Source organism: Pecten maximus, chromosome 4 (genome assembly GCF_902652985.1).
Source record: "Pecten maximus chromosome 4, xPecMax1.1, whole genome shotgun sequence".
Lineage (NCBI taxonomy): Eukaryota > Metazoa > Mollusca > Bivalvia > Pectinida > Pectinidae > Pecten > Pecten maximus.
In genome coordinates, this window is record NC_047018.1 from 33,049,045 (window position 1) to 33,075,646 (window position 26,602).

At 39.7% G+C, this 26,602-nt stretch overlaps 1 protein-coding gene and 1 long non-coding RNA gene across 2 annotated transcripts in view; one reads left to right on the top strand and one right to left on the bottom strand.

Moving 5' to 3' along the window:
• LOC117325884 overlaps nucleotides 1-9,127 on the bottom strand; it is a 45,879-nt gene extending 36,752 nt beyond the window's left edge. Inside the window, exons 1-2 of the long non-coding RNA XR_004532388.1 lie at nucleotides 8,773-9,127; nucleotides 8,525-8,632 (exon numbers count right to left, since the gene is read on the bottom strand). This is a non-coding gene — a long non-coding RNA (uncharacterized LOC117325884). The remainder of the gene's footprint in view (nucleotides 1-8,524; nucleotides 8,633-8,772) is intronic.
• The window catches only part of LOC117325882 (tetraspanin-18-like), a 106,095-nt gene continuing 86,827 nt past the window's right edge, over nucleotides 7,335-26,602 (top strand). The window contains exon 1 of the mRNA XM_033882381.1: nucleotides 7,335-8,016. Within this exon, the coding sequence (XP_033738272.1) occupies nucleotides 7,948-8,016 (69 nt within the window). The 5' untranslated portion in view covers nucleotides 7,335-7,947. The remainder of the gene's footprint in view (nucleotides 8,017-26,602) is intronic.

A 26,602-nucleotide genomic window follows, 5' to 3' on the forward strand; every position in this document is an offset into this window, starting at 1 on the left:
GGGGTGGGATGGATGGTATAGGGTGTAGGGGTGGGATGGCATGGTATAGGGTGTAGGGGTGGGATGGCATGGTATAGGGTGTAGGGGTGGGATGGCATGGTATAGGGTGTAGGGGTGGGATGGGATGGTATAGGGTGTAGGGGTGGGATGGACATGGTATAGGGTGTAGGGGTGGGATGGCATGGTATAGGGTGTAGGGGTGGGATGGTACGGTATAGGGTGTAGGGGTGGGATGGCATGGTATAGGGTGTAGGGGTGGGATGGCATGGTATAGGGTGTAGGGGTGGGATGGGAGGGTATAGGGTGTAGGGGTGGGATGGGATGGTATAGGGTGTAGAGGTGGGATGGGGATGGGTATAGGGTGTAGGGGTGGGATGGCATGGTATAGGGTGTAGGGGTGGGATGACATGGTATCGGGTGTAGGGATGGGATGGCATGGTATAGGGTGTAGGGTGGGATGGCATGGTATCGGGTGTAGGGGTTGGGAATGGGATGGTATAGGGTGTAGAGGTGGGATGGGATGGTATAGGGTGTAGGGGTGGGATGGCATGGTATCGGGTTCAAGGGTGGGATGGATAACAGTGGTATCGCCTTCTGTTCAAGTATCACAGAAGTCGATTTTGCACTCAAACGATGATAATTGACGTTTTACGCAAAAGATGGGTGGACATCTTTTTTGTTCCCTTTTTATAATTCATTAAACATTTTTCTTTCAATTCATGACTCACAAAATGTTGGCAGTTTGGAAATTATTGCGTTTTGTCTCTCTTAACCTTTTATTTTGTGGCGAGTATGCTTTTTGCGTCAACACTTTCCAAGAGTTGGGTATTTTTGTGAATCTCCGGGCGCATACATTTTTATTTTCATAAGGTTTTTCGGGTGTCAGTGAAATGTTCGCGTTGTAAATTTCTCATATGGTGTATGGATGCGTTTCTTTAAAGTGACCGTTCATTTAACATGTATATGGCTTAACTTAAAACGACGGGTACGGTCACCATGGGTACCATACCACCGTTAAGTTTATAGAATCTATCGGGTGACTTACCTCAGGTATACAGAGAAGGAAACGTGTGATGATGTCACATTAGTCGCCTCCCTAAGACAGCGAAATGCAATAAAACAGGTCAATCATTTCTCCATTTTGTAATATCTTCTGAAATTTACATTGGAGATCGAACTTTATAGCAATTATTTTGCATGTACTTTTATGCAAATTAATGAATTCACGAAATAGGACGTTAAAACACAACAAACCAAACAACCTTGTTGAGACTTACAAGTAGTCTAACTAAATGAATTTCAAAGGAAAAAAATGCTATGTTATTTCGGTATTGATTTTTACGTAAGAAATGTATAACTTAAATAGACCGACAAAATAAAACTCAATCCGGTTGGATAAAAATAGAATCGACTACATCCGGAACCTAGAATTATACTAAGACTGATCACTGACAGTCAAACTGCACTCGGTTGCTTGGAGGAAGGCGCACACAATGAGGAAATTTAAATTGATTTCCTTCCTCTTTATCACTAAATGTAAGGGATGAAAAAGGGAAGAAGATTGACTTGCCGAATCTGCAATTAGCAAGTTAAATTTTCTTTGCCATTAATCCCAGGAAATCAATTTAAATTTTGGTGTAATTTTAGTCTCTTTTAACCTGACGTTACAACCCTGGGTCGTATTGGGGAAGCCGTTGCAATAAATCTAATTGAAATAAATGTTTAATAGCCTGTAATAATGATTCATTTGATTCTAAATTATAAAAACCAAGACAGTCTATCGGAATTTAATCTTAAATATTGAAGTGCAAATGTACTGCAGTGTCGAATAAGATTAGATTTTTTTGTTAAGAAAACCAAACGGACAAGTCAAGAGAATGGCGAGCCATCAGTTAAGAGTCGGTTACGGTGGTACTGTGACATTAGAAGCTTCCTACGGATCTATTAAGATAAAATGATATCCACACAATCTATTATTTAATGATACTCGGCTGTAATCAACTTCAACTCCAACCTATACAGGAAATAATTAATTAACCGAGATGTACTTAAATCACGTCACTCCTCTTTATTTTCTGATATTTGTATTTTTTAGTTTCTGCAACGTACACGAACACACAGAATGTTAATAGTGAAATCATTTTAAAGGCATGATGGTGTTCTATCACGGTCTGCCATTTGGGTTTAAGGGTTGATATGTTTGGAGTGGGGGTTGGATGGGGGTTATGTTGGGTAAGGGGGGTGGGTGTCAGGAGGATGCCTGCACGAGGACGACAGCCATGAAGATTGACATTTTCATAGAGATCAAGGAAAACAGTTTACTTTTACTAGAGTAACCTCCCTTTATTTAATCACGATAGAATGAAGGAAAAGGGATGAATAAAATAATGTTAGGATTTGACTTAAACATTTATATTTTATGGTCGAAACATGGAAAGAAGAAAGGTATATCCACATAGATGTTAACAATGACGAGGGGGGGGGGGGGGGGGGGGGGGGGGAAGGGGGGGAGGAGGAGCTGGGGAGGGGGGGACGGGGGGACGGGGAGGGGGGAGACGGGGGAACGGGGAGGAGTAGTTGTGGTATGTCGCACAGAGTGGGATGTACCATGTGTGTACTAATTGGTACAAGTTGTGTTGGTACTAGAGCACTGTCTACTCTGATGCGTACATGTACTGCACGTGCACAGCGCTGGTGCAACGATAGCGATCTGGATTGTGGCACGTGAAAACAATCTACCATAAGATGGTTTTCATAAAGCAAGGTTAGATAAATATCGTTACACAATTACCTGTAATAACAAGACACCATTATGATGGGAACTGTGCACCTAATCTTTGACCCTAACAGTTTCTTTGCAAAAATATATACAGACTGTGTGAAGGATGTATTTTTAAACATTTTATAATGTACGTACACACATTCGTTATCCAAGTTTTTTTCGTCGGTTTTTTTCTCTCCTCTTTTTTGTACCAAAGCTTTGTTGTCCTTGGTTTGTTAGATGTTACTTGAAATTTAAACTTCTCTTTTAATTCTCAGAACAAAGACATCGTCAATAAATCTGGAAAATCCATCAGACAAGATTCTTTGTTTGTTACAGTTTTATAAGGATCTTTGTCAGACTTACATCAGGACATTTATATAGAGAGTTGAGAACAAGCAAGGATAAATATAATTCCATTTGGTTATTGCAGTTTCTATGATAAAATTCGAGGATAATCGAAGGTTTTTAGCACGCACCAGTCGCAAGCCAAATGAGTCGCTTAGCAATCATTGTATTGTGGTCGATGTGTGTTCCACAGTCGTGCATTTAAGAACATAAAGAGGATTTAAGAGGGTTTAGTTGTTGAGCCACTCCTTTCTATCGTTTTCCCTTTTAGATTCTTCCTAAGTGCCCATATTACCATTCTGTTGATTGACTATGAGACAGGAGTGATTTTTCAATTACGGAAAAAAACATACGACTTACTTAAGGATGTATGCTGCCTTGTTAGGATGACGTACATATCCATCTATTACGAGCTTTAAACAAATTCGTTTTTCCTGTTAATTTTAATTTGATAAATGAAAGATACACAATAATACTATTCTATTACAAAAATTAATGAAAGGTGGATAAATCGCACACATCACATGCAAGATGACTTGTGAGGAAGAAAGTAGGGGGGAAAAAACACTCACAAAAACAAAAACAAGACAAAATAAAATGGGTCCAGCGTAACCAACAGACTGTCTATTAACATATTATTATCTTTTATTTATTTATCCATTTGGTATTGATTGACGTGAATAAGGACTTTATAACACAAAATCTGTGATTAGAACTTCCCTAAATATTTTCACATGCTACCTTTTTGTGAAGACCCCATGTAGTTAATGAGACTGATTAATGGCCGACATCCTCACTAAGGGGGAATAACTCCTACTAAATCGATAATATCCCCTATTGTCGTAATTGTAAACATATGATTACTGTCTGGGTAATCGTAGAGCGGCCCTGTGAGGTGTATTAGGAAGAAAGAAACACACAGAGATGGCCTATACAAAAGTCGTTATATGGGTCTCTACAGACGAACAACACGGCAATAAAACTAGACTTTGACGGTCAGACCGGACATTACAGCGTCGCTAACGGCCAGTCAGTATATACAGGAATTGGCGGACATATTGTAAACAATGGTATACTATAGAGCGTAAAGTCAAAGTTTCAGCCACGTTCTCTCCCAGAAAACTAGGAAATTCTTGAATACCAGATATAGAAATTTTAATATCCTTGCATTTATCGACGTTTCGTCAGTCACTCTAAACTTCACCGGAATACTAGAACTTACGAGAGAAATGAAAGTCAGGATTTTAAAAATGTTGAATACGTTAATTTGCAGGAGGATGACTCACACATTCTGACGTCCGATTGCGGAATCGAACTCCGGGCGTCTTCCATTGTATCCGTTATCCACTACCCACTGCGCTACCGTGCTGATAGTTTTGCTTTTTTAATATTATGATTTATTTAGTTGGATCATTGCTGGATGTTAGATTCTGCTCTAGAGGGAAATGTGAAATGTTGAGTAGCATATACTAGTATCCTCACTCCAAGGTCAAGGGTCAAGTGGAGGCGTTTCTCTCGACACTTCTTTAAATCTGCTATCTTGATTGGTCATTTTGATAAATAATACCGCTGGATGATTTGATCTTAGTTAATTATGATATATAACGTAAAGGGCACATTTTCAAACAAAACTATCCGGCTGGACATGATTTACAAACACAAGTTGAAAAACATATTATAGGTCGTTAGTGAACGCATAGAGAATCGTTTACATTACCATATGAGATTGTTAGTCCTTAGCTGAACCCGATGTGAAACCCCTGTCGTCCTCAGAGGACCCCTGTGGTCTTGTGGTGCACCGCACGTGGCTTTCACGCGAGGCTATGTCAGGAATCTTTCCACCCCCTCCCACGTGCTGATGAGAGTGTAAATACTGAGCGTCAGGCCTAATTACCTGCCCGACTGATGGACACAAGGGCCAGAGTCCATCGTCGCTCCATCACTCTGTTTAAAGACCTCTCCGACACCACCGTTACCAATAGTTACTGATAATTTCTAGTCTCGTTCAAACAAACCCTTGTTGACAGCACATGCTGGGCCACACAAAAATGCGTAGTAATCAAGCGTCTGGTTGCACGAGACAAGACCTATACAAAACGTCTTCAACCTTTTTATTGCCAATGGCAACGTGTGTTTCATGACTTGAAAAACTTGTCAGCAAGTTTATTACAGGTCAAATTTTAAAAAAAAGTTCACAACCTTTGAATTTTCTCGACTTTATCAGAGTCCTTTATCCTTGGAATGGTGAGAATACCAATGTTGCCCTTTACTCCATATCAAGTGACCGATTCCGTACTAATTGTTTATAACGAACAAGCGTTTAGATGACCAAATAATAATGATTATATCCATACCCACACCTGTGTCCGTACATGTAATTAACCTCGACAGCACCAGTTCTAAGTATAGCGGATGTTTCGCTCCCAACAGTAATCAAATCGGTATGTACGTCCACGAACATAGATTATCACAAGTCTGTGGTATGTTCGGCTTTATCAATCACAAATGAAATATGATTGAATTCAACATTTCTGACACCTACATGATACATTTGTATGTATCAATAGTATTTGCGAATATTCGCTTTATTCGAACATTCGCTTTTCTCATGGACTTGTACCAACCCGGCGTTGTGCCGTCACGAGATATGTAGTGAGTTCCATTGCATAATGCATTAGACATGTGATACAATTAATCAATGAATAATGTATCAATTTGTCACGATTAACTAGATATTCGGTCGATCGCGAGCTAGATAAACATTTTATCTTTCTGGTTCACGTATCATTTATGTAAATGATGACTGTCACCTCGTGAACCCAATTAAAACATACACAACTACTATCCTCTTACAAAACTCCCGTCCTCGTACAAAATCCCGTCCTCATACAAAACTCCCGTCCTCGTACAAAACTCACGTCCTCGTACAAAACTCACGTCCTCATACAAAACTCTGTACTCGTACAAAACTCCCGTCCTCATATGACACTGGTTGTTACTGTACAGCTCTAACATCGTGCAGTGTCCGATGGTAGAATTTGTCGATTTTTAATTGGACATGTTCACTGAAGACATTAAGAGTCATTCATTTGGTGAATTTCATAAATCTATAAAAACAAAATTGTACCCTAAATCGCACTTTTTGCTATACGAAGTAATGTATTATTCAAACGAATGATTTGTTTTAAAAGAAACAAACTATATTTGGACTTTCATATATAAAACTTCAGAAATTGGGTTTATTTGCCGTGGAATTCTTACTCTCTGTATCCCTGGCAACAGTTTTCCGTGAGGATTTCTTCAAGAATTTGGGTTTTAAATAGAGCTTACATTACCCAAGCGGTACACCATACCGAATTATTTTATGTGAAACCTAAACTTTTGATCTGAAAGTTACACCACAGAAACCAATTTCTACTCACAAGCCAACTGCCTCGAATACACACCAGCTGAAATGGCATAAACTTAATTCCTTTGTCTGTCGTAACGTGTAGAACGATAACTTACTCACGAGCCATAGTATAAAACAACGAACTGCTATGCACTGGCTGAGATATCGTTTTTTTCGCCGGCTATGTTCACAATAGATTCCTATTTATGTGTTTTGAGAATTCGCACATGTGTATCTTATATATAGACAACGACTGTTCAATAGTTTGATGGGTTTTCACAATCTGGAGTCGGCGCGTGATATAAACATATATAGATATACTCGCACGTGCGTTTCGTTACTCAGATAATGGGACGAATATCAGATTTATTATCAATCGTCCTGTAGCACGCGCTGTTCAGACTTGCAGGTGCGTGAGAGACCATACCTTTCATGACCTCTGACCTTACTCACATAATAGCCCCAGACCCCTAGGGATCACAGATGTCTGTGGTACGCCCGCCTATAGATTTAGCGCGCAGCTTCAGCAGCCGCTTGTGCCTTTAATATGCACAATAGTTATTGATGCATGTCAATTGATAGTCTCATTTGTAAGAGACTCGTAGGTAGATACAAAGTAACGGCGTCTGTATGGGTCAGCGCTACTGTAAATTACAATTCGAGGACTATACTTGCTCCATTGGACAAGGTTTGGGCGGGTCTGTATGGACAGTACAGTCTATCGGATTCTTAACTCTACATTCATTCGTCAGCTAATGACAGAAAGAACGGAACCACGGAAAACACTGCTATATACTGTTAATTGATTTCTACGTGCATTTATATTTTGTCGCTAGAGATTGACGTTGAGATTTGGAGTTATGTCCCCTGAATAACAAAGGTAGACTTGTGATTGTGTTTGCTATAGGTATATATATATATATATATGCTATGCCTTACTACAAGTAGTACATTGACTACAACACAATGAGTGGTTACTACTGTCAGTGCACACGTATGCATTCCTTACAGAACTAGCCACGCGAGCCCTAACTACACGTGTGCCCATTATAAAGACATATGTGTACCGTGTTCTGTTAGTGATTCCAAGGATATATGTATTATAGTTGTGTACCGTGATTACAATTAAAACTTGTGAGCTTCTATTTGAGTGTATATAAAAATGGCCTGTACATAGCGTGCATGGTGGCGATTGATTCTTCAGTTCTAAATGCCTGGTAATATAAAAGCTTGATGTGGACTTTAATTAAATACTATGTCGGTTGAATATCGACAGGTATCTCAGGTGTACGAGACGTAATCTAGCGGGACCTGTCACAGGTACATGTATATACCTTACCAGAACGGGCAACGCCAAATATGGATTAAAATTGTGTTTTGTTTTGCGTTTTCTCTTCAAAAGTGTTTTCTTCATATTGTGGATTATGTGATATTACTGTGATAAAGTATGGGAGCTAAAGAAAATACACCTGATGGCTTTGAGGAAGAAATTCAACCGACAGAGATGGAGACACAGGTAGGTTTATTACACCTGTTGTTTAATTATTTTATTGCTTGGCAGATTTTTTTTCTCCTTGACCCCTGACCCTACTACTTGACACAGAAATGTGAGACAATAAAATGCTCTAGTAGGGCGCTTTTATTACTATCTTTATTACTTATGTTTATGCTTATGTCTTGGGCAGTATTTTACACACGTCATTGTTGTACTGTTAGTACTGTTGTTTGTATGTGGTCGTGTGTATGTGTCGAAATACAATATTTGTATGAATGCCATTTTTTGCATGCATGGTTATATATAATTTATTTTACGTATGTTCAAATCCGAATTTTCATTCATTTTGTTGAGATATTTTTTATACATGTACATAGACTATGACATCTGCGAACATCTTAATACAACTCCTCAGAAATTTTCCATGTTTATGTCACGAAAAAACTTACGTATGCCAACAACTTAGAGAATAGTGGGTTGATATACAGCGAGATGTGACAACTCCTCGTGTGTAATAAGCCGGAATTACCTGTTAGTGCTTTTCATCAGTTCTAATGCCGTGTAGTCAGGAATATGTCTAGTCATTTCATCAGCCTCAGAATCTCCAGTTCCCGCCAACATTTCAGGTACACACGAACTAGAAAATGACAAGAGAAATGTTGTACTATTATACCTCATTGGGAAATCCGTAGATAGGCAGGTAAAAAGGGATTGAACTTCATGAAAAGACAGAGGGTCGGGAAGGTTTATTTACGAAAATATCGTGTTACTACGTACAAAACCTCAAATTTGGCCTCGAGAGAAGATGTTATACCCCCTAGTTATCCACTGGCCTGTCTAGTCAATGTTTTGCCCAGCAGTTTTCGACTTCTATACTGTCACACACACACATCTATATATACAATTACATGTATTACATGTATGATGTAGTACTTCCGTTGACATACAGTCTTCTTCAGTCACGATTTCGCCGTTGAACATTTTCTTTCGCCAGATGTTTTATATATGTTATTGTTTACATGTACTCGTGTTTACCTATACAGGTGTTAACACGTACATGTACCAATGATAAGTAAGACACACACATGTACTCGTGTTTACCTATACAGGTGATAACATGTACATGTACCAATGATAAGTAAGACACACACATGTACCCGTGTTTACCTATACAGTTGTTAACATGTGCATGTACCAATGATAAGTAAGACACACACATGTACTCGTGTTTACCTATACAGGTGTTAACACGTACATGCACTTATGACAAGTGAGACTTATACATGAACTAGTGTCACATATGATGACGAACAGTGAGATTTATACATGAACTAGTATTTACCTTTGATGATGAAGATTGGGACACATGAACTAGTGTTTATCTGTGATGATGAAGAGTGAGACACATGAACTAGTGTTACATTTGATGATGAACAGTGAGACTTATACATGAACTAGTGTTTACCTGTGTTGATGAACAGTGAGACACATGAGCTAGTGTTTACCTGTGATGATGGACAGTGAAACACATGAACTAGTGTTTACCTGTGATGATGAACAGTGAGACACATGAACTAGTGTTTACCTGTGATGATGAACAGTGAAACACATGAACTAGTGTTTACCTGTGATGATGAACAGTAAGACACATGAACTAGTGTTTACCTGTGTTGATGAACAGTGAGACACATGAACTAGTGTTTACCTGTGTTGATGAGCAGTGAGACGTATACATGAACTAGTGTTTACCTGTGTTGATGAACAGTGAGACACATGAGCTAGTGTTTACCTGTGTTGATGAACAGTGAGACACATGAACTAGTGTTAACCTGTGTTGATGAACAGTGAGACACATGAACTAGTGTTAACCTGTGTTGATGAACAGTGAGACACATGAACTAGTGTTAACCTGTGTTGATGAACAGTGAGACACATGAACTAGTGTTAACCTGTGTTGATGAACAGTGAGACACATGAGCTAGTGATTACCTGTGGGAATGAACAGTGGGACTTATACATGAACTAGTGTTTACCTGTGTTGATGAACAGTGATATGAACCCACACATAAACTAGCACCGTTAACAAGGATGTGCTAATGAAAAGCGATAAAAACGTGATCTTATTATCGACGTTGATCAATACCTGCTCTTATCCATCTCTATATCATCGTTAATCTAGAAATTCATTGAAACTGCTCTTTATCTTCCCGACAGTCAGAGGGAGAGTTCCGATTGCTGATGTAATAATCTAGCTCGCTGGGAAAGATCTAATGTAATCAGTGATGATATGGAATATTACATACGAGGTCGATAAACTTTTTTTTATCATATGTGACCATGTCGGACGTGTATCGTACGGACCACAAACAAGTGTATACTTACTGGCTTTCATTTCTAAGATTATTATTTTTCTCCCCCCCCCCCCCCCCCCCTCCCCCAACACTTTGCCCCCTCTAATTCCGTAAAAACATGACAACCCGCTGTGTAATATATCAAGCCTTAACAACTTCCCATGTCCCTGTGCTTTATGGAAGTCACAATGTCACAGTGGCACAGTTCTACATCTATAACACTACTTCCTCGACCACACCGGCCGTGTCCTTGTCATCGAATTTCGACAGATGTTTCTGAAATCTGGTTCATGATGTTGCTACAAGGCCTACCTATATATATATACATATGTGTGTGTATCATACTTGTTACCCTATAAGCGCCTTACGACAACACGACATATGTTAGTCCTTAGGTGTTAGCAGGTCAGTTAGCGTGCTGACGATACATTAATTATATATGATGAGAAATATAGTAATAACAATTATTTATATACGTAAGTTTTTATAAAGGCTGGTAATATACAATATAGGTAAGGTCTAGTGAATGGAAGCTTTGTCAGACATATTATTTGTTGTGTGTACAGTCTAAGGTACACAAACACTTGGTTTTTGTCTAATTGTATGGAACTATTTCTGTATCCCTGGTTTGATTGGTGTTTTATTGAGAAACTGTATTAAAATAATGTATAAGCACTCAAGTTTACTGCTCTACTTTTTAGACACATTTAACGGATAATATCATGGTACGATTTACGGATATTATCATCATGATATATTGTAAGGATATTAACATCATGATAAAATTTCCGGATATTATCATCATGATACACATTCCTGATATTATCATCAGGGTATAATTTACAGATATTATCATCATGCTATATTGTATGGATATTAACATCATGATACACTTTCCTGATATTATCATCATGATATAATTTCCTGATATTATCATCATGATATAATTTCCTGATATTATCATCATGATACAATTCCCTGATATTATCATAATGATACAATTTTCTGATATTATCATCATGATATAATTTCCTGTTATTATCATCATGATATAATTTCCTGATATTATCATCATGATATAATTTCCTGATATTATCATCATGATACAATTCCCTGATATTATCATAATGATACAATTTTCTGATATTATCATCATGATATAATTTCCTGTTATTATCATCATGATATAATTTCCTGATATTATCATCATGATACAATTCCCTGATATTATCATAATGATACAATTTTCTGATTTTAACATCATAATACACTTTTCTGATATTGTCATCATGATGCAATTTCCTGGTGTTAACATCTTGATACACTTGACTGATATTATCATCGCGATAGATTGAACGAATGTTAACATTATGATACACTATACGTCGTTGCATGAATGTTATCAATGTTTAAGGCGTATGAGGAAGCATAAGCAAACTTATTGTCTCATTTTTCATTATCTTCTGTACGCTGAGCAAATATCTCGGGATTCAAACCCTTCCTAAGTATTTTAAGTTATGAAAAATGGCAATAAAGTTATCTTTTAAATGGGAATCATGTAAAACCGCAGGGTCGGTAAATTCGCACGTGAATTACCCGACCCATTAATGTGTTAGGGTTTTAATTGGATGTGTCTCACGAGACGGGTTTGCGCCAGGACTGCGCGTGATGGTATTTGGCACGTGATATCTTTCGCTTGAGAAATGAATCCGAATTCAAGTGAACTGTACACATGCATGCCGAGTTCATTAGTTTCTATCGTTGTAGAAATGTTTAATTTCCAGGGAAATGCAATAAAGAGTGAAAAATTCAATTGGTAGGTTGGTTTAATTACGAATGTATTGGCAATTTACAGGATGCTTATCAGACATGCATGTACAGTGGACCCTCGATAATCCGAACACCTTCGTTCCCAGTTCAAACCGTCCGGATTACGAGTTTTCCGGACTGCCGAATTTCGTGTACCAGGTCAAAAAAATTGTCGTGTAAGAGTTATCTCCCTTGATTATATACAATTCGGGACGTTTCATAAACACGTCTAATTGTCAGACTTTTTAACAATAAATATACTTATGTTTCTGATATGATTCTTGTTTTGTAGAAAGTAAAAAAATAAACTATGTTTTAAAAGAACATGTAAAGTGAAAGTTGTTTTATTTATAGCGGGCATATGTGACCTACAAACAACACACATGTGTCACGTCCCGGAGGTTCACAAACAAGTAGAAATTACAAACGTTAAATACCTTAAATAAAATACCCGGATTTTACAACTTATCGTCAGTCCATGTTTTTTTATGATTTTTACGTACCAGAAACCCCAAGCTATCTATTTAAAAGTACGCGACACCAGCGAGAACTACCCAAGATGTCCGATAATTATTAAACCCGTATTCACTTAACAATGTGACGCTTAGTTAAGTATCAGACGACTTTTGACTAATTTGTGTGTAATCAACCCAGTTCTTGTGATCACTGCTTAATACGTAAATTTGTATGTAATTAATAACATGCATCTTTCAATGAGTCGTCGTTTCACGTAACGGTGTTACAAGCCGATATCCGTGTTTAATTACCGATCATAAATTTATTACATGTATTTGAGATCAATTAATTATCGTATCACGTAATGTATTATTGTGCATAAATTCTGTAACATTTAGGTCGTAGAGAAAAAGCAATGTACCGTTATAAAAACAAAAGCTACACATTGTAACACAGGTAAACACCCGGGGCTATGACCTGGCAGCGGTCGCTATGACTACGCACAGTGTCAAGCGATAGTTTGTACAGCTGTCGACACGGGTGACTTGCCCCGACATTTTTTTCTCCTCGTGGTGAAAAAAATCGTCCGGATTATTGAGGGAAATTTACTAATGAAAAGTACGTTCCGTTCCCAAAATGGGCTTCCGGAATCGGAATCCGAATTTCCGGACTGGTGAGTACAAATAACGTTACGGAAATCCGTTCCCGTGCATTTCCGTCCGGACTGTGAGTTTTCCGGACTATCGGCGTCCGGATTATCGCGGGTCCACTGTACTAGATATACAAATATCCTGGTTGTTGATCTTGATGTCGTTTTTCGTGAACATTTTTATCGTGTGTTGTGACTTTAATATACACATACTACAATGAGTAAGGTTGGGTAAAGTTAAACATTTTAGTGACGTCACACACCAGGGGATACCTGATATGGGAAAAACCAGGTATACAAAATATGTTATCTCGAGGAGTTGGGTTACGGGGTATACCTGAACGGAACAATAGGTAGATGGTAATGAGCGGGCTGAAAACCGGACAGATTATCCGGATAGATGTATAATGTTGTCTACATGTCACGCTAAAATGCTGAATTTGAAGTATCTAATGTCATGTGCCTGTTTTCTGAGGCCTTTCTGTAATTTTCACAGATATATAGGAGAGAAGGTGTATGTTATGTCCAAGGACGCGTTATAGGCCCTATAGTTCTGGAATGACCTTTAGTTTATTCGACCAAAGCACGAAGACATTTGTGTTATGATGACCCGGTAGACAGAAGTATTTCTCTGTGATAATGTAATCTATATTAGTCCCAATGGTAAGGTTTTTCACCATATGGCCATATATATAAGGCGATATTTCGGACGGTTGAAGGCTGGTATTCGTCCGATCCAGTTGATAATGGTAGATTTACATGAACAAGCCTATCTGTGGTACTATTTTCTGGCGATATTTTAATTTCACACTGATTCATATTTTATTTGCTTGTTTAACGATTAATTCCAAATGTGAAAAAAGTGAGTCGGTTTCTGATGATAGATAGAACGGTCGACCTCGTATATATATACGATGGAAAAAAATAGCTAGCACTTCTTGAGAGATATAATATCCCTACCTGTTACACGAAATGTGAGTACTGACATCTAATTTTACACCTGTATATGCAGGTACAGATCCGTCATCAATCAGGTAACTGATAAATCATAGCTTATGGCGTAATTGGGATAGGAAAACGAGACATATTAACTGAATAGCTAGTGTTGCCATCACTGAGCGAACACTAGATATAAGCAGATACATTTAAAATTTGTCTTACATAACCTATGTTATATATACATGATTGTGATAAAGAGACAGGGGTAGGAAAGGGGGCGCTTTATGTTGTTCTAGAAAAAAAAAACAGAAAAAAACCCCTGAAAACCCCCCCAAAAAACATGCTCGATATACAGGGATTGAATGGGTTGGGGTTGGGATAAGTAGGGAGGTGTGGCTGGGGGAGGATGAGGGTGTGGGTGAGGGCGAGGGTGTGGGTGTGGGTGAGGGCGAGGGTGAGGGTAATGGTGTGGGTGAGGGTGAGGATGAGGGTGTGGGTGAGGGCGAGGGTGAGGGTTTGGGTGACGGTGAGGGTAATGGTGTGGGTGAGGGTGAGGATGAGGGTGAGGGTGAGGGTGAGGGTGAGAGTGAGGGTGAGGGTGTGGGTGAGGGTGAGGGTGAGGGTAATGGTGTGGGTGAGGGTGAGGGTGTGGGTGAGGGTGAGGATGAAGGTGTGGGTGAGGGTGAGGGTGAGGGTGAGGGTGAGGGTGTGGGTGAGGGTGAGGGTAATGGTGTGGGTGAGGGCGAGGGTGAGGTTTGGGTGACGGTGAGGGTAATGGTGTGGGTGAGGGTGAGGATGAAGGTGTGGGTGAGGGTGAGGGTGAGGGTGAGGGTGTGGGTGAGGGTAAGGGTGTGGGTGAGGGTGGTGTGGTGGTGATGGGGGGGGGGGGGGAGAGGAATCCTTTGTGTTATTAGATAACACTGACTTATCTAAACAGTTAATGCACTAATTCAACATCTTTATATACGCAAGCCGTTTTGATATTGAAATATATTTCTTCCTCCTTGGGTAGACTATGGATGTAAACTTTGTGGAAGAAATTCGCATAAATGTAAATTATATCGTGAATCCCTGAGATAATATCATTGAGATATTTGATAAAGTAAAAAACAGGAGACGAATCGATGAACAGACCGTAGGTAGACAATGGTAAGGACGCTGTTTTATATTAGTTATTGAATTATACTGGGATAGCTGATCTCGGTCGGTTGTCGGGACGGGTATGAGCACATCATTGACATTCACGTCACCATCGTAATCGACACTTTAATCGATCACACTCCCCAGACAGCCTCGACCTGACGTGGCTGGTACCCGTATTTACCACCCTCCCGCCGATAACTCAATCGATAACTCCTCTACGACATATTGACCCAAACGCGCGTGATGTGTACATTCGGTTGTCCTCTTGTCATTTCATCCGATCGATAGCTTTACTAATCAAGTAGAAATATGTCTCCATCAATCCCACGCTTGGTATTGTGTTGATATAATTTCATATACACGTTCAATACGGACCGGACATCTGACTAGTGACGCCATCTGTTCAGCTTATCAAGGCATGGGGCCTGCGGCATCTGGACGTCCAGACCAAAAACGTCACATACGTTTATTTATTGTCTCTCAAGGACAGAAATTATACCACATTGTAATGTACTTGTCCACGTAATGGACCAGAATAGTTAATCCGTATGTGTGTGTCCATATTGTGTTTCTGAGCCTCTATCTCGACTACTTCCTGATGTTGTTTTGTCCGTTTTAGAATCACACGACAGCTTTAGAGTACATATCTTTAAAGTGCGTGATGGACACTCTATCAGGACGAGTCAATGAGATTAAAATCAGGGAAACGATGGCAATACAATGTATATCGTACGTAAAACCATTTATAAAGCAGTGTGATATTGTATGTACTACACTTTGAATTGTGATGTGTATGTATACAACGTGGTGTGACGATGTATATTTGTGTTTGTAATGTTGAGGCATTAGTTGTAAAACTTAAGCTTATAAAGAATCTGAAACTGAGGTTCTCAAACTGGAACAACCATGGCCAGTCAGTGTTGATTTCCCCGCAGTCACATCTAGGTAGTCACCAACTACTACAAGGAGACCTCTCCTTAAAATGGCACTGGATGATCACGTGGCGATATACACAGGGAAAAAAAAATTCCCATCCCATTTTCTATGTCCTTGCTTGCTTGCTTGCTTGCTTGCTTGCTTCCTTCCTTGCTTGCTTCCTTCCTTCGCGTTGCATCTAATTCCGAAAAGAGGGTAAATCTTAATTTTACGCATTAACGAGAATTACGTTTGACCTACTAAATTGCGCTCCTCAGTGATGTAAGTGTAAACACATTGGATTGTGTTTGTCACCTAGACACGTAAACATCGCCAATAACAGCGGTATAAATGCACTCCAGCAGTCGTTTTAAAATCAATTACAGTGTGGGGATAAAATTTAGATGTATTTACTTGAATTTCGCGTAACATGTGTAACTGTCCTCGTCTTAGGATACAGAAACCCGACACTGAACACGTGGCGCGTACATTCAATACAGAGTGGTCACATAATCAAATACGATTTTGATATTATATCTCGGCAAATGCGATTTTGATATTATATCTTGGTAAATACGATTTTTATTTATATTATATCTTGGTAAGTACGATTTTCAAAACCTAATTCATGCAGTAAGAACAAAATGAATTACGATTTGGGGATTGGTTGAAAATGTTGAAGTGTACTTCACTTATATGTCGAAGTAAATGCAGTATTTTTTTTACGATTGGTTAGAAGTATTCAGTAAATAATGCGAATTCAGTGCGAATCGAAATATCAACATGATGATCAAGTTGTGGTCACAGACCCTCTGTATCGAAAATTATAAATAAATAACATATTCGTGTTTGATGCAAATATCAGCTTTTTATCGTCGGTCAAATTTGCGTTCAAACTTCCCATAATGCCATGACCGGAACTACGTAACCTGAAGATCAGAGACATAACCGCTGTTTCGGAGGTTTTAGATTAGCTTTTCGTTTCAATTTATATCTGCGATTTACAATAATGCATGAACTTTGTTGGTTGTTTATTCAAGATATTTCTTGTTCAGTATGTATATATTGTAACACAAATGACGACGGAAGACAACTTTTTGACTCTTGCCCTGACCGGGCCTCGAACTCAATGACAATGGCGATATGACAATATTTTATTCTCATAAACATATGAAGTGTAGAGAACTACATACAAAATTGTACATGACATATGATATAATACATGCACGATCTACGTCACCCAATCGCCAAGCCAGAATACCTGCAGCTAATAAGCTGCGTTCGTGGATGTGGCGTAGCGGTATAAGCTGCGGTTATTTCTGGATAGGCGATTGGATGTCGTAGATTGGGAGCTCGAGGACCGATTAGGGCACGAGACAAAAAGTTGTCTTCCTTCGTCATTTGTGTTCCTAAATTATATATCTAATTATAAGCACAATGTATCATATGCACAATGTGTTGGCGATCCGAAGGTAAAGATTGGAATTTCCTGTCGTAGTTGTAGTGTGATGAATTATATATAGTTTCCTTCAGTCCATAACACAGATGTACAAGGCGATATCCACACTTGCGTATTATATCTAAAGTCTTACCACATTCTACGAACTTTCTCTTAATTAAATAATATACTAGATCCGAAGGGTGGTTTATCAAAATAAGATAGAAGCAGGTATTCAATGGTAGAGATTAAAAGATAGCACAAGTCAACCTGCAAAAGAAAATTGATGAAAATCTAACAAGAAGAGAAACCCAACATAAAAGGTAAAACTCCATGAATTCTCAGAAATAAACTTCGACTGGCAGAAAGGGAGAGCGTATTCTGTGCTAAAATGATTCTTGGCGCGAAATGTCCCTAAGATACGTGAATACGTGGATTCGTCTGAGCCTGACTTTGACTTCCCACACACAGAAAGACAGCCCTACCCTTGACCAATACAATTTACAACTGGTCCAGGTACGACAATATAAGAAAAGTGTTTATAATTATAGGTAACAATACAAAATGTATCTAACCTTGGGCGGCTCCGACCTGTGTAAGCTAACCGAGACCAGGATAATGGCTATGATTGATTAGGAACTCTTATTGAATTACATACAGGTGCATTTAACACATGTTTTGATCAATATAATTGTAAAAATTAAATAATTGATCTAATTGAGAACCAATACTCTGCGATATTTTTTTTCAGTTAAAAGGGCAGACAAAACCGGCAATTAGTCGATGTTAATTGAGTGCCTTTCTAGTCTATTCTTGCTGGAGGACGAGTCGCGGTATATACGAGTTTATACATGTGCTTAAACTCCACTTTAGCACTCCACATTATTAATGCACATTCCTTACAGAACTTAAGGAATTTGCCGATGTACACCTCCATCTTTGGATTTTGTGACGAGTGAGGTCTCTCTTCATATGTATATATTTATATGAAACAAGATTTTCACGAAATTATCAATTCACCGTTTATTTAAAAACCATCTTAAGTGTTTCATAACGCATATATCTGAAAAAAAAAGTAATCCTTAAGGAAGCACACACTTAAAAAAAAAATATGTACAAAACAATCCGACTTTTTCGACTCTTCTAAAACAGAAGACAGATATTATAATATCGCGTTTCTCCAGGACCCCGCGTTAGTCGTCTCAATGGATCACTCTGTATGATGCGCATCACATTTGAATAACGTCCCCGTCCCAATAGAGATAATAAAGATAATGGTCATATTTAAGAGATTCTGACATTATGTTGATTAAAGTTATCAGCAGTTTTTTAAATTTTTGACAGAATTCGGCAGCTTCACATTGCTAGATTATTACAATATAACGGGCTTCCATGGGCTCCCACACGAAAAAAATACGTTTCTTATTAAATATCTAAGTTCTTGATATAATGTTGAGTTTAACATAGATCCCATACTATTTCAACTGTTTGTGGAAGATATTTTCTTGTTAAAAACTCCAATTAAAGTTAGAATTTTTCGTTCAATAGGGGCCTCAGGAAATTGTTTTAAACGTCGTGAACTTCACAGGTCGTGGAATTCTCGCGCGGAGACATTTTTAAAGGAGTTAATTAAGGAAATAATTCATTTATTCGACTTTTGGTCTTTGTGGGTAATTGATATTAATCCTGGGAGATTGATATTGTACAGAAATGAGGCTGGTATTTCCAACATGTGTGTTAAACTGTTCAATATTGACTTTACTACGAGGAGGATTCTGTAATGATAATATGAAATTAAAATGGTTGAGATATGCTTGACAATCCGGACTGTTTGTCTCCATGGTGACGAATATTCCGAATTAATGAACCATATTTTACTATCACGTGTGTCAGGTTCGGTATCTAAACCGGACGTTTCGAAAGAATTGTACCTGCTGCCCCCATTGCATGATCGTAAGAGGCGGCTAAATTTTGGATCTTATCTTTTCTCTTCTTTCTTAACTTTCTTCTTCCTAATGTCTCCCTTGACAATGCCTCGCTTTTGGCCTTTGGTTGAGCGTTCGCCGCTGTGAGGAAGGCTTTGGGTTCTGTCCCCTAGCCGAGACATACCAGAGTCTTTAAAAATGGTAGTTGCTACTCCTGCTTAGCGCTCAGCATATTTGGAGTGGGACGACTGGTTCGCCCGTTGTCAGTATAATGTGACCGGGTGGGGTGTGCTGCTGGGTGACTTCGACAGTATGCTTCAGTGAGGTAGCACTATAAATCGGCAAAAGTTCCGGCCTATCACAAGGAGACTTAACACGAACATACTGCAGCCTCCCAAAACACACATACGCACTCACCACACGCATGCATGTCGCACGCACGGGAGGCCGTCCTTAAATGACCTTAGCTGTTAATAGGACGTTAAACTTAATAAACCAAACCAAACCAAACCACACCAATACCCACATACATGTTGCCTACTGACACGTAGGGGTTACACCAGATCGGAGCCCCTATCATCACCAATAATCTTTCATGACAGATCTAATGGCTTTTCCTATGGAATGGTCGCTTTAGGGTATTGTATATGTTATAGAAACTGGTCATTTATATAAGATAATTGTATATTTATCTTAAGTCATATTAATATGTTTAAAGGGGCATATGTTGTAGTCGCTTTCGTCACGATGGAGATGGACTTGTCATTGATAAAAAGGATACACAACTTTCATTGGTATGTCTGCAATGTACATGGACTATACCCCCCCCCCCCCCCCATTTATACAGTAAAATTTCATATTGCCCACAATTTGTTGTACTGCTACTACTTATGCAGTTAAACCTTGATATACGGCCACCATTTGTCCAGTACAACCTTGATATATTGCCACCATTTGTCTAGCCAAACCTTAACGTACGTTTTGAAATCCTACATAAAGAAGGAACAACCATTATTACGGATATTCTACAAAATACGTTAAATTATTTATGTACATTTATAAGAAACCAACCAGCCATCCACTGTTTTTACCGCCTACACGACTCCGCCTTTCGCAAGGTTTCGTCTCACCGACTATAGTCAGTGTTCTGTCGGCGTTGTAAATAAAACAATGTTTCAGGGTTTAAAACTATTGTCAATATTGTTGGCAACATATTTGGCATCACCATAAAAATGATTCATAGTGTATCTAGTATGACTATAGAATGCCAAAAAATACCTGAAAATTATCCAAACATACGTGGTATAGAATGAAACAGACTCCTAACGTAACCTGTAAAATAAATGGAATCAATCATTCTTAGTCCATATTCCGATTGATATTTCAATCTGGAGATCATTTTGCTCCTGAAGCAGCATACTACAATGTACCAGTACCCGACATATGTACTCAAATATGTGTACTAGAGAAAGTGCAGTAATATTTCGTCGTGGAACAAAATGTGAAAAAATATCATTGTACGGAACGCCCTGGCCCACTTACCGGAACCCACACGACCAATCAGGTTTTTTTTTATTAGTCATTATAGACCTCTCCGGTGCACGTGCATCCGAATGACTACCTCATCTTTCCTCAACTCACGTGCGCCAATTAGGAAAATACAAGACAGAAGCAGAGGAAGGCCAGAAAAAATCGGTTAACCATCTTACATGCATTGAAATGTTCATACCTCCATGAACTGAATATTCTATAGTAAAAAAGAAACAATAAGGTGGATATCGTTTTACAGTATTGAATTAAATGCTTGTAAAGATAGGACATTCCAGAAGTCATTCCAAGCTTATTAAGATGTCGAAAACCAAGCACGCAGGTCGTATGTTCCACTGGGAATGGATCATTACGCCAACGACCGAGCCAAGTCTAGGCTCAGCGAAGTCGTGAACCGCTCTACAAATATGTACAGGGTTAAGTTCGTAATGACATAAATCGGAGAAGTGTTTACAGATCTGATTCAAATCCAAATTCCAAGTCACACACGAGAAAGAGTCGGGCATATAATACGAACAAACTCGGCATTGTAGAACCCCCGACCATAAACCGTCTAGGGACAATAAAATAGAGATATCCTCACCACTAACAATAGTAGTAGCGTATTTAAATACCTTACGTGGATTTTAAAATAAATCCTTCAATAATATTTGTACGTATGGGATTCAATACACACACTCTAAAACCGTAGCGGCCTGTGTGTAGTCATATTTCGTTATAGTAATTCTTTAGCAATGCTTGTGTGCGCTGGAGATCCACTACTTTTCTTCTCACAGATATCGGTATTTATTCGGCCATGTTGGAGACTTTATGACATGATATGCTGTCATGTTTCAACTTGGAGACGCGCGTCCGCCATGTTGATGTATCAAACAACCTACCTGTGTTACCAGTACGAAGCTGTAACCTTTAAGCTGTGCCATCTTCCCCGTATAATAATGGCCGACATTTCACAAATTATCTGACAACTTATCGACTATTTAAATATAGACATTTCTATTTCTTACACCGGTATTGTTATCAGTGTGCTCGTCTAACAATGGAATCCTTGTCATTGACAGACAATACGTTGTTACCAGGCTTCGACAGGTATTATCAAACAGACGACATATTCTGTTTTTGTCCGTGGACCATGGATTGAGGCATTTTAAACACGATTTCCTTTATTCAAGCATGTTAGAAAGTTGTCTAAATTGATTCTAGGCATCTTTTATATATCATATACATGTGTAGATGGTGGTGTTTATTCAAATCCCATCACATAAAATCATGTTTCGTGTTTTTTGTTTGCCCTGGAAGTCGTTTATTTTTCGTGGAAGCTGTTAAATTATTACAGAGGATTGAAACAATCGACTGTATACAGAACCCGCGTGTTAATTATATCCTGTAGAATATTCCATGTTTAGCGGGGAAATTATTTTCTGAAAAAACCTACATACCATGACGCGAACAGTTATTAGGTTCATTGGAATGCATATCCGCTCTCAACATTTTCCTTTCTTTCCCCGACTGTTGAATTGGCGTCTCCTTATAGATATATGTCCCCATAAAACCCCGGCTGTTGGTGTCTCCCTAACTATGTCCCAATATAACCCCGTCTGTTGTTGTCTCCTTCACACCCGTCCTTATATAACCCCGGCTGTCGTTGTCTCCTTCACACCCGTCCTTACATAACCCCGGCTGTTGTTGTCTCCTTCACATCCGTCCTTATATAACCCCGGCTGTTGGTGTCTCCTTCACACCCGTCCTTATATAACCCCGTCTGTTGTTGTCTCCATTACACCCGTCCTTATATAACCCCGTCTGTTGTTGTCTCCTTCACATCCGTCCTTATATAACACCGTCTGTTGTTGTCTCCATTACACCCGTCCTTATATAACCCCGTCTGTTGTTGTCTCCTTCACATCCGTCCTTATATAACCCCGGCTGTTGGGGTCTCCTTCACATCCGTCCTAATATAACCCCGGCTGTTGGTGTCTCCTTCACATCTGTCCTTATATAACCCCGTGTGTTGTTGTCTCCTTCACACCCGTCCTTATAAAACCCCGTCTGTTGTTGTCTCCTTCACATCCGTCCTTATATAACCCCGGCTGTTGTTGTCTCCTTCACACCCGTCCTTATATAACCCGGCTGTTGTTGTCTCCTTCACACCCGTCCTTATATAACCCCGGCTGTTGTTGTCTCCTTCACACCCGTCCTTATATAACCCCGGCTGTTGTTGTCTCCTTCACACCCGTCCTTATATAACCTTGTCTGTTGTTGTCTCCTTCACACCCGTCCTTATATAACCCCGGCTGTAGTTGTCTCCTTCACACCCGTCCTTATATAACCCCGTCTGTTGTTGTCTCCTTCACACCCGTCCTTATATAACCCCGGCTGTTGTTGTCTCCTTCACACCCGTCCTTATATAACGCAGGCTGTTGTTGTCTCCTTTGCACCCGTCCTTATATAACCCCGGCTGTTGGTGTCTCCTTCACACCCGTCCTTATATAACCCCGACTGTCGTTGTCTCCTTCACACCCGTCCTTATATAACCCCGGCTGTTGGTGTCTCCTTCACATCCGTCCTTATATAACCCCGGTTGTTGTTGTCTCCTTCACACCCGTCCTTATATAACCCCGGTTGTTGGTGTCTCCTTCACACCCGTCCTTATATAACCCCGGCTGTTGTTGTCTCCATTACACCCGTCCTTATATAACCCCGGCTGTTGGTGTCTCCTTCACATCCGTCCTTATAAAACCCCGTCTGTTGGTGTCTCCTTCACATCCGTCCTTATATAACCCCGTCTGTCGTTGTCTCCTTCACATCCGTCCTCATAAAACCCCGGCTGTTGGTGTCTCCTTCACATCCGTCCTTATATAACCTTGTCTTTTGATGTCTCTTTCACATCCGTCCTTATATAACCCCGTCTGTTGTTGTGTCCATTACACCCGTCCTTATATAACCCCGTCTGTTGTTGTCTCCTTCACATCCGTCCTTATATAACACCGTCTGTTGTTGTCTCCATTACACCCGTCCTTATATAACCCCGTCTGTTGTTGTCTCCTTCACATCCGTCCTTATATAACCCCGGCTGTTGGGGTCTCCTTCACATCCGTCCTAATATAACCCCGGCTGTTGGTGTCTCCTTCACATCTGTCCTTATATAACCCCGTGTGTTGTTGTCTCCTTCACACCCGTCCTTATATAACCCCGTCTGTTGTTGTCTCCTTCACATCCGTCCTTATATAACCCCGGCTGTTGTTGTCTCCTTCACACCCGTCCTTATATAACCCGGCTGTTGTTGTCTCCTTCACACCCGTCCTTATATAACCTTGTCTGTTGTTGTCTCCTTCACACCCGTCCTTATATAACCCCGGCTGTTGTTGTCTCCTTCACACCCGTCCTTATATAACCTTGTCTGTTGTTGTCTCCTTCACACCCGTCCTTATATAACCCCGGCTGTTGGTGTCTCCTTCACACCCGTCCTTATATAACCCCGTCTGTTGGTGTCTCCTTCACACCCGTCCTTATAAAACCCCGTCTGTTGGTGTCTCCTTCACACCCGTCCTTATATAACCCCGTCTGTTGGTGTCTCCTTCACACCCGTCCTTATATAACCCCGGCTGTAGTTGTCTCCTTCACACCCGTCCTTATATAACCCCGTCTGTTGTTGTCTCCTTCACACCCGTCCTTATATAACCCCGGCTGTTGTTGCCTCCTTCACACCCGTCCTTATATAACGCAGGCTGTTGTTGTCTCCTTTGCACCCGTCCTTATATAACCCCGGCTGTTGGTGTCTCCTTCACACCCGTCCTTATATAACCCCGACTGTCGTTGTCTCCTTCACACCCGTCCTTATATAACCCCGGCTGTTGGTGTCTCCTTCACATCCGTCCTTATATAACCCCGGTTGTTGTTGTCTCCTTCACACCCGTCCTTATATAACCCCGGTTGTTGGTGTCTCCTTCACACCCGTCCTTATATAACCCCGGCTGTTGTTGTCTCCATTACACCCGTCCTTATATAACCCCGGCTGTTGGTGTCTCCTTCACATCCGTCCTTATAAAACCCCGTCTGTTGGTGTCTCCTTCACATCCGTCCTTATATAACCCCGTCTGTCGTTGTCTCCTTCACATCCGTCCTCATAAAACCCCGGCTGTTGGTGTCTCCTTCACATCCGTCCTTATATAACCTTGTCTTTTGATGTCTCTTTCACATCCGTCCTTATATAACCCCGTCTGTTGGTGTCTCCTTCATATCCGTCCTTATATAACCCCGGTTGTTGGTGTCTCTTTCACATCCGTTCCTTATATAAACCCAGTTGATTCGTTGTCTACTAAATAAAAACCAACATGTGTTCCAGACAAGAAAGCATTGCCAGTTGTGTTTGTTTCTTCTTCTTTGGAGGTGATAACATGACTCAGTTATTTCCGTCATAATTTTAATTCGATCTCAGTTAGGATTGGTGTCCGATAATTATATGTGTATGACGGAAGTGTCCGAATATAGATTAAAATAGGAAACTTATGGGAATATTTATGCACGTCCAACGAAAATCCAAATTCAGTGACCACTCGGATATTGATTGATTATCAAATTACAAGATATTTGTAGCAAATGATGTAATATTTGCAAGAAATGTAAGTAAACAAGTTTTTTAATCCCGAAATAATCCGAGTTATAAATAACTCTTGAAGTTTATTAACTCTTTATGACCATTGTCCTTTGGGCCTCCATAACAGCCATATACTTTAATATTGCGCGATTTTCCCGCGAGGCTATAATTAGTCGATAATCAACACCGTACGCATCTATCACTTCATTGATTGACTGGACCCGGCAATTCCAAGCGTAAGGTGATCACATTCTCGGCTAACTACAATATCAGTATTCGCTAATAAGCCCATCCCATCAAAATATGGCTAATCTTGTAGTCGTAAGGATCGAATGAGTCTTCATTCATCAGGGGCTAACTTCAGTCATTAACCAATCAAAGAATACCACCCTTATGTATAAACCTTAAACCACTTCTCTAATCCAAGGATGTGTCATCGACGAAAACGCTGCAAAATAATAGTAACGACATCCGGTTCCATGATTGGTCAATCTTGACCCTTAATGATGTGTATTACACGAGTATTACGTGCTAGGCAAATGTATTTCTTTCGTCAATGTACATGATACAGTCTTTTCCTCTACGATTTATATATGTTTTTCGTCTTAGCGACATCTATTCCAGATATACTTCCGCCACCGCCTGGCCTGATCATCAGTTATACTATGTCACATAGATCGTTTTGTGACCGATATAATTCTCGCTGATAAGGCATATTATCACGTGCAGTATCTAAGTACCGGAAATGCTTATCTTTGGGTAGCACACGTTTTCTCTGGCTTTCGTGTCTTCTAGATCACTGTTTTTTCCTTTCGTTTTCGATGACTCCTTACAATT